The sequence below is a fragment of the Myodes glareolus genome, chromosome 7 (genome assembly GCF_982192425.1).
Source record: "Myodes glareolus chromosome 7, mMyoGla1.1, whole genome shotgun sequence".
NCBI classification, from domain to species: Eukaryota; Metazoa; Chordata; class Mammalia; order Rodentia; family Cricetidae; genus Myodes; species Myodes glareolus.
Genome location: NC_142032.1, coordinates 93,970,214 through 93,979,512, shown reverse-complemented (window position 1 = coordinate 93,979,512; position 9,299 = coordinate 93,970,214). Strand labels below are relative to the sequence as shown.

Here is a 9,299-nt window from a genome sequence, read left to right as displayed (position 1 = left end):
AGAATGGTGACCCCCCTGCTCAAAGAATTCAGGCCTTGGCACCCCAGGCTTTTGAGTTCGGACACTGGCTTCCCAACTTTAGAGCAATATCACTTCCCCTCTCTGAACTTCACTTTCGTACAAGAGAACCCCAGCTCCGGAGTGTGTGCAAAGATCAGAAGAGGTTGGGATCTGGCTGGGATTTGCCGACGGTAAAGCGATTAACATACATGAAGCATTAGTGTGCTCCCTGTCAGTCACTCCTCACGTTTACAATGGATGAATGAAGGCAGCCAGGCCAACCCGCAGGTTGTAACCTTATAAGGCATAATAGTATTACAAGGAGCAAAACAAAACTGTCTTCCTAGTTTTGGCTATTCCTGTATTTCCAAATTGGAATGTGAGTTCTGAATCTTCAGATAACTACCCTCTCCAAACCCCAATTTTCAATTCAGCTGTTCCCAGCTTTGTCCTATTACGAAATCTTACTTACTAGCCCATCGAGAAACCCTTCAGTCTCAGTCAAGGGGTCTGAGCCTCATCCTTCCGGGTGTACCCCGAGGGCAGGGTGTACCCCGAGGGTCGAGGCTCAGTCAGGTGCTAAGTCAGCAGGGGGCGCGGCCCAGTTGTTGTGTGTGGGGGGGGTGACGACCCAGCTCCCTAAATCCAGGGTTTAGATTAGTCATGTGTCCCACCCGTCCCCAGGTTCTTACAGCTCAATCCAGAAAGCTCGGATTAGCATACTGAACAGTAGAGGTTCTAGGAAAAAGATAGCTCCCACCCCAAGTTGTTCGGGTCCTCTTTCCCGTCTCACTGTCTGAACCCTACGTCAGGAAATTGGGGCAACGGAAGTCCCACACCAGTATAATCTCCCAGAGTAGATCCCTGAGACCCCAGGCCACAAAGGACCTCTACACCTACCCCCATACCCACGGGCAAATTGCTGGGTTGATCAGATTAGAAGCAAACGCTCGGGAGGAAAGGGAGGGCTCCGGGGCAGAGCAGGCCCCGCCCCCCCCGAGCGCGTATAAAGGGGCTGGAGCTGGCGCTGGCTGTTCAGTGGTTTCTTGGTGACGCTAAACAGAACAGCTCCAGCGTTAACCGCTCCTGGATTCTCACCGCTGTCAGTCTTGGACTTTGGGGTTTTGCCACTGTCAGAAGGACGTCTCGGACTTTCTTCTTCAAGTGCTTGAAAAATCATCCCTTCAGGAGGTAAGGACCGCTGGCCTCCAGCTCGCTAGGGAGGAGGGCGGCTTCGCGAAAGGTCAAAAACTTGTTGCGCTGGACAAGGGGAGCAAATCACTTTGGGGTGTCCATTGCAGAGTACACCTCATGCCCCAAGTCTAGCTCTTGCACACAGTTGGAGCTCTCATGAAATCTTTCCTCGTTGGACTACGATCCTAGCAGTAGAGTTGGAAACCTCTGGAAGCCTGACACTGTACAATGGCTTCCTTTGCCTTGCTTGTCACCCACCCGGCCAGTGCAAAAGCCTCCGGCGCCTCTCTGTGCCAGGGGGAGATAAGCAAGTGGGCCCAGCAGAGAGCCGTCACCACCCCCCCAACACACACACTGCCGCCGCCCTTCGTGCCCCACCTGGACTGTGCAGCTGACTTGGTTGCTCACACGAGGCTTCTTGCTTCTTTCCAGGGTATCTGAGCATCGCCACAGAATGAAGCTGGTTACTGTCACCCTGATGTTCCTGGGTTCATTCGCCTTCCTAGGCGCAGACACCGCACGGCTAGACGCATCCTCGCAGTTCCGAAAGAAGTGAGTTTGGGGGCAGTCCTAATAATAGCAGGCAGTAAGGGAAAACCAACGGATGGCCCATAGGGGTTAGAAGGGAGTGGATACAGGAGCTGGCTGGGACACCTCGAACACATGCCAAACGCATCTGCTTGCTTGTGTTTTCTAGGTGGAATAAGTGGGCGCTAAGTCATGGGAAGAGGGAACTGCAAGTACCCAGCAGCTACCCCACGGGGCTCGCTGATGAGAAGACGGTTCCTACTCAGACTCTAGCTCAGCTCCAGGACCAGGAGAGCACATCTAGCACCCCACAAACCAGGTAACTATGCCCTTTGCAGAGGATGTGCCCGCTCCACTGCCCCGGCCCGGGGAATTTTCCCGGTTGAACTGCAGCTCTGGGGGAGGGAGCAGGTTCCCTCAGGTTCGGCGTGGATCTGGTCCCAGGTGGTTGGGGCCAAAGCCCTGGTTGGTTAGGTCTCAAGTATCCTTCCTCCTCCTTCCTCAGCACTCAGAGCGTAGCCCACATTCGAGTCAAACGCTACCGCCAGAGCATGAACCAGGGCTCCCGCAACTCTGGATGCCGCTTTGGGACCTGCACAGTGCAGAAATTAGCCCACCAGATCTACCAGTTCACAGACAAAGACAAGGACGGCGTTGCCCCCAGGAGCAAGATCAGTCCTCACGGCTACGGCCGCCGGCGCCGGCGTTCCCTGCCGGAGATCCTCCTTGCCCGGACTGTGGTGTCCTCCCAGGAGCAGACATACGCAGCCCCAGCCTCCCAGGCGCAATCGAATCACCTCCAGGCTCATTAGGATTTAGGTGCGGTGGCAGCATTGAACAGTCGGGCGAGTGTCCCATTGGCGCCTGCGGAATCAGAGAGCTTCGCACCCAGGGCGGACTGAGACAATCCTGCAGAGATCTGCCTGGCTGCCCCCAGGGGAGGCAGAAGAACCCAAGATCGAGCCAGGCTCACGACAGAAACTGAAAATTACAGGCATCACCCTTCGGGCAGGGGTCTGAGCCACTGCCTTGCCCGCTCACAAACTGGTTTCTCACGGGGCATAAGCCCCATTACTACTTGAACTTTCCAAAACCTAGCGAGGAAAAGTGCAATGCTTGTTGTACAGCCAAAGGTAACTATCATATTTAAGTTGTTGGTGTCAAGAGGTTTTTTTTTTTGTAACTTCAAATATATAGAGATATTTTTGTACGTTATATATTCTATTAAGGGCATTTTAAAGCGATTATATTGTCACCTTCCCCTATTTTAAGACGTGAATGTCTCAGCGAGGTGTAAGGTTGTTTGGTTCCGTGTGTGTGTATGTGTGTGTGTGTGTATGTGTGTGTGTGCAAGGTGGAGAGCGCCTGATTACCGCCTGTGGAAGAAGAAAAAACATTGTGTCTACGTATAATCTATTTACATAAAATATGTGATCTGGGAAAAAGCAAACCAATAAACTGTCTCAATGCTGATTCATTCTCGGCTCATCCATTTGGGGAAAGATGGTCTTGGTTTAGATCGCCTGGGAGTGTTGGAATCTTGCTTTTTGTTTTGGGAATCTCGTTATGCACAGACTTATCTTTCACGAGTTCTGTTGTCCTGTCCATGTGGGTGCACAGAGTGCATGTCCTGGGTGGGAGTCGAGACACCGCCTCGCGTGGGTAGAATGAACCCTAGTAGTTAGGCGAGCCTGGACTCTCTTGGTTGCGCAACACACTCTCAATTTTATGGGTTTGCTCACCGAACCTGCGCCAAAGTGCTGTTTGAAGACTTATGGGGATCTTCGAGGCTTTCTAAGTAGAAAGTTTATGCTGCAGCTGTGGGACTTAAAGTTAAAAGCTTACCGCTGCAAAATGTTCGCACGTCTCTGGGAAACCCTCTGCTAACAGCCCCAAGTCCTCACTGGGCCCTAATATCCATAAGTGGGGATGTGGCGCCCCCTGCTGGTCATCCTGCGTGGTCCCTCAAGAACGGTGGGGTAGTACGTGCGATTTAATAAGTTCTCCTACGTGGGAGTCAGCACACAGCCTTAATGAAAGAGGAAAGAAGAAAAAAAAAAAAGCAGTTTGCAGATGCCAACCGGGCTCCCCCCGACCTGCACGCGGGCTCCCTGTGCTGAGACAGTGACTCAGCGCCCACACGCTGTGCAGCGAGCAGCTGCCGGCTGGAGGCGGGCGGGACGGACGTGCAGCCGGAATCGTGCGCCTCGCAGGGCCTGAGACCTTCATTGTTCCGTCTCCCCTTCCAGCTCTCCTCTTCCTTCCTCTTTCCCAAGCCTTTTTCATGCTCCTTCCATTTCTCTTTAGCCTTCGCTCCCTCTTTCCTTCCTTCTTGCTTTCTGCTACCTCCGTATCCTGTGATATGTGCTTGATCCTTAGCTTGAAAACCCGGAACATAGGGACTATCAAAAGGGGAGGTTAATGCGCTGCCTACCTAGGAGGCGCCGGCCGATTGTTCAGCCAATCCCTGAAGATCAATTATAGTGCTTTCCTGAAAGTTTTGCTGGCGTTTGAACTTGCTGAAATGCCTGCACCTCTACCTGGTTTAGTATCTCTGGAAACTTGGAGGATGGAAGTGTTTGGGGTTGACATTACACGGCCCCCAGCTATGGGGCCAGATATTTTTTTTTTTTCCTTGCAGAAGAAAGCCTATATACACAATGAAAAGCACTGATCCTGAATCTGAATCCAGACACATCCTGGTTAGAGGCCGCTCCTGCTTCAGAACAAAAGCAGCACATAAAATTCCGCCGACAAGGCTTCGACTATGTCGGCAGTGTTAGTCCCGTCCAGTTCCGCGTCCTATCTGATTAGAACAATTTCACGAGGCTCCCAGCAGCAAGTAGGTCACAAGCGCAGCAACAGACCATCCTGCTTCAAGGACCTCTTGCTAAGTATTCACTTTGACCTTTGTCAGACACTGAAGGGGCACAGGGAATGTATGAATAAGAAATGACTCCAATCCCGCCATTTCCGTGTCAGTGGATTCAGGGTGGTCTGAAGGGGCTCCGGAAGCTGCTAAGAGCAGAGGCCACTTTGGCCTCATAGACAGTGGCTCAAGCCAGTCACTGGTTTTCTTTCTTTAAGCCAAGGTTTGTCCTGCAGCCACAGAGCCCTCCAGCTAAAACCTTACTCTGGCAGAACTTCAATCTGCCAGACAAAGCTGCCAAAGACAGGTTGGGCACCGGCTTAGGGGCAGCTGGGAGCAGGGAACAAGCATCTAACCTTCATCTGAGGGAGTCTTATGACTCAGGGAATTTAAGGCAAGTAAGTGTAACTACAGTGGTTCAGCCTTGAGAGCAACCAGACAGCTGCTCAGCTGGAGTCTTTCCCATGGCTAAACCTGTGACTTGAGATGTTTCTGAGCAAACAGAGACCCTCTTATGACCAGCCTGGTGCAGCATTTGGGATTAACTAAAGGTCACCGAGAAGCTGCGGGCTCTGCTCTGGGAGCTGCTCAACTAGCCTTCTGGATTTTTTTTCACAAGGTGTTGAGGGTTATCGGGATGGGGCCTCCTGATGCCAAGAACACATCATTTATCAACAGCCCTGAGTCATTTGTGAGCTGACTTGAACCTGTCCACAACTGAGAAGCCGGCAGAGTTTTTAATCTGCAGCTACTGTTGTTGGCTGTGGGAAGGGTGTCAGCCATTTGTAATCAACCAAGGCTACCAGACAATTCCTTGAAAACTCAGCCCCAACAGGTTTTCTTAACAGCTAAGGGTGGAAAGGAGACTTGGGGTGGGATAGAAACCTATTCTTTTTTTAGCACTCACTCTGGGTCAGACATTCTCCTAGCCTCTTTATACACCTTATCTCACCGAGTTCTTCTGGTGGCTTTGTGAAGTAGGTGTTATTATCTCTATTTGGAGATAAGGAACTGAACCTCAGAGACAGAAAGTAACCCAGGCAAGGACACACAGTGAGTAGTCACGGGGAGAGCCTGGATTTGTACCCAAGCGCTGCAGGCTATTTTGATGCTACAAAGACTTAAGTAAAATGAGATCATTTTAACCTTTAGTTTCTCAGACCAGATGTCCCCAAATGTCCTCTGACTCCAAGGATGGCTTGGGTAGGTGATTTACACCTGTGGTTCCGAGAGCTTTCGTGGGGCCAGGAGGCTGGGAAAGATACTCACTTCAGCAGTGAATTCACTACATGCAAAAGAAAGAAATGAAGGGAGTCTTAAATTCTTGGTCTTAGTTTGAAGCAGGGATTATAAATCAGGGATAGTCTTTTCCCATCCTGAGCTAAGCCACTGACCTCTCTGGTTTGCATTGCCAAATATAGTTAGAACATACACTGAACAGCCTCCAGAGCTGGCTTCTGAGAGAAGGGCCTTCAGAGCTATTCCTGGCCGTGCACAGTCCTGCCCTGTAGTTCTCCAGTGGCCTGGAAGAACACCTGTGTCTACAAAACTGCAAATAGCATGTCCACCCTGAAGGTGGACTTTTTGTTTGGGTGTCTGCTGTTCTGAGGGAGGGAGCTACTCGGCTGCCCCTCCTTTCCCCAGCAGAGGAGCAGGAAGAGGCCTTGTTGTCCTGAGTTCCAGAAAGGGTTTTTGCCAAAGCTGGGTTGGAGACTTCATCTTCATTTGCATGGGAAGAAGGGTGAGGCTGGAGAGCTATCTGGTGGTCCCACTGGTCTTGTTCTAGAGCTATTTTGGAACATTCTGGAAAAACAATAAAATGACTGTGGCGGCCACACAGGCAGTTGATTTTAGTAGACTATTGGTTTATCTAATAGCAGAAAGTATCTGACTTGTTACATAGAATTTATTCAGCGTAGCAAACTCACCTTTATTCCCTAGCCACAACCACTAGCAGCACTTGAGTCTATACTTGTTTTAGGTACTTTAATACATTATAGATACACATGTTACAGACACATAGACATAGACATCTAATACACAGACACATGCTTTTAAGAATGGAACTTTTGGGTGAGGAGAGCTGACTTAAACACCCTTGTCAGTTTAAGGCAATTGTCAGTACCAGCTGCAACATTTCTCTCTTATATTTAGTTTACATATAATATTATCATGTAAACTATATATTGTGAGATATATATACATACACACACGCACACACACACACACACACACACACATATATATATTCATTTTCATGCCCTAACTGAACTTGATGGCGGTCCTATCAAGGATTTTATTTTTGGCACGAGGCTGCTATTGAACTTCCTGTTCCTCTTGCCTTCATTTCCTGAGTGCTGGATTACAGGTGTGTACTTCTACACATGTTTCTGAACAGCCCTCCTTAATAATGTTTGATATATGTATATGTGCAAATGGGACTGTAAAAGATAGCATTTTACACCTACACGTCTTAATAGAGAAATCTATTGTTATATTTTTCGTCATTTCCCGGTTTTTTTACTCAACACACAAGAAATTTTACTACATTTTATTTTTCCTATTTTTTAAAATATTAGTTTTTAAATTGACTTCTTTTTATCTTTGTGTACGCATGCTTCCATCTATGTGCACCATATACAGGTAGGTGGCTGCCAAGGTCAGGAAGCATTTGATCTCCTACAGCTAGAGGGACAGGTAGTTGTGAGCCATCTGATATGGGTGCTGGGAATGGAAACAGGGTCCTATAGAAGAGCAACAAGAGCTCTTAACCACTGACCAATCTCTCCAGTTCCCACTCATCTGTTTTTTTTAAGCATACAACTTAAATTTATTCTTATTATTTTATTATTGTTAGTAGCTGTAGTAGTAGTAGTAGTAGTAGTAGTAGTAGTGTGTGTGTGTGTGTGTGTGTGTGTGTGTACACACGCAAGCATCCATGCCACCGCACGCTTGTGGAAGTTAGACGAAAGCTTTCAGTGGTTGTTTCTTTCCTGTGCTGTGTCCCAGCCTCAGCCTTAAGTAGCTGACCGCTCCGAGCCTTTACCCACTGCCCCTTCTCACTAGCCTTTTCTTGTCCTGCAGTGAAGGGTACTTGGGTCGCCCCTACCACAAGAAACAGGTAGATGAACCTCTTCTGGAACTGAGTCTGACTTTAAGAGATCAACTATATGCAGAATTTTCACCATTTAGTCCAGAGGCTTCTGTGTGCACATGATGCTAAGTTGCAGGAGCTGCCTTTCAGACAGTCTTGTGCTAGTTTCCAGTCTTACTGGCCGTGTGTGAGACTTCTCCTCTCCCTACGACTTTGCCAACCCTGGCATATGGGATGGCTAATTATATATGTCAACTTGCCTGGGACATGGGATGCCCAGCTAGCTGGTAAAACATAATTTCTAGGTGAGTCACTGAGGGCGTTTCCAGGGGAGATTAGCATTTGAATCAGCAGACTTAGTAAAGAAGATCCACCCCCACCAACGTGGGCAGCAATCATCCGGTCTATTGAGACGGGTAACAGAACAAGAAGTGAAGAAGAAGAAAGGGAAATTCCCTTTCTTTTCTTGAGCTGGGATACCCATTTCCTTCTACTCAGAGACACTGGACTCTTGGTTTTGGACATCGGCAGCATCCCATCCCCAAAGACTGGGAATGACACTCTCAGCTCCTCAGATTCCCAGGCCTTTGGACTCAGACTAAATTATACCTTTGGCTTTCCTGGTTCTTCAGCTTGCAGATAGCGGATCTTGGGGCTTCTCAGCCTCTATAATTGTGTTAACTAATTTCTATATTAAATATTCATCCATCTGTCCATCCGTTTATCCATCTGTCCATCCGTTTATCTATCCGTCTGTCTGTTCATTTATCCACCCACCCATCTATCATCTCGTGTTAACTCTGTTTCTCTGGAAAACCTTACAAATACAGCTTTAATCCTTTTTTTCATGATGTATGATTTTGATGGATGCAAGAGTAAAATTCTTCAGAGCTGGGGAGGTGACCGCTGTGACAAAATGCTTGTCTGGCACATTTGAGGCTCTGGGTTTGATCCCTGGCACTGCAAAGAAAGCAACAACATAAGCGCAATATTGCTTACATTCCCACAACTCTTTCCTAGTGGATTTTAATATGCTTACATTTACTTATTTATTGCTTGTGTGAACTTTCCCTAATGGGCTAGGCAATTTAAAATGAAGTTGGGTCGTGTTTGCCAATTTCTTGCATTTTTCCTGCTCATCTGTGTATCCTGGACATCTCTCAGTGTCAATAAACACATCTATATTCAGCATCATTCTACTCTCTTCATGGCTTCTTCTCATTGGAGAAAACATCACAGTTTGTTTAACCATTCCTCTCTGCTGTTACACAGCAGAATTTCCCCGATAGTTTTGCCATTAAAGATGCTCCTATGTACACCTTTTTGCATTGATTTTTGGATCATTTCACAACTATTTTTTTTAGGATAAATAATTGAAAGCAAATTGGGGAGCAGAGGCAGAAGGACCTCTGCAACTTCCAGGCCAGTCAGGGCTATGTAGAGAGACCGTCTCTAAAACCTGTCTAAAAATGAGTATGATTTGTACATGTTATGTGGGTGTGAATCTGCCAAAGCACACAGATGGGGACAGCTTCTGGGAGCTGGTCCTCCTCTTCCACCGTAGACTGGGGGCCAGTGCGGAAACCTCAGAGGTCAGGCTTTTCCGGGGCCCTT

At 48.2% G+C, this 9,299-nt stretch overlaps 1 protein-coding gene across 1 annotated transcript; it reads left to right on the top strand.

The window, feature by feature from the left end:
- Positions 1–622: 622 nt before the first annotated feature.
- Positions 623–3,195, top strand: Adm (adrenomedullin). Its single transcript, XM_048460457.3, has 4 exons — positions 623–1,191; positions 1,627–1,746; positions 1,892–2,041; positions 2,228–3,195. Exons 2-4 carry the CDS (start codon positions 1,649–1,651, stop codon positions 2,532–2,534), a joined length of 555 nt encoding a protein of 184 aa, XP_048316414.1. The 5' UTR covers positions 623–1,191; positions 1,627–1,648; the 3' UTR covers positions 2,535–3,195.
- The last annotated feature ends 6,104 nt before the right edge of the window (positions 3,196–9,299 follow it).

What these genes read in the sequence shown, in the direction of transcription:
- Adm (XM_048460457.3), top strand. Translation starts at nt 1,649, where the DNA reads ATGAAGCTGGTTACTGTCACCCTGATGTTCCTGGGTTCATTCGCCTTC. An exon ending in TCCTCGCAGTTCCGAAAGAA is followed by an intron (nt 1,747 to 1,891) that starts GTGAGTTTGGGG and finishes TGTGTTTTCTAG; the next exon opens with GTGGAATAAGTGGGCGCTAA. An exon ending in TCTAGCACCCCACAAACCAG is followed by an intron (nt 2,042 to 2,227) that starts GTAACTATGCCC and finishes CTCCTTCCTCAG; the next exon opens with CACTCAGAGCGTAGCCCACA.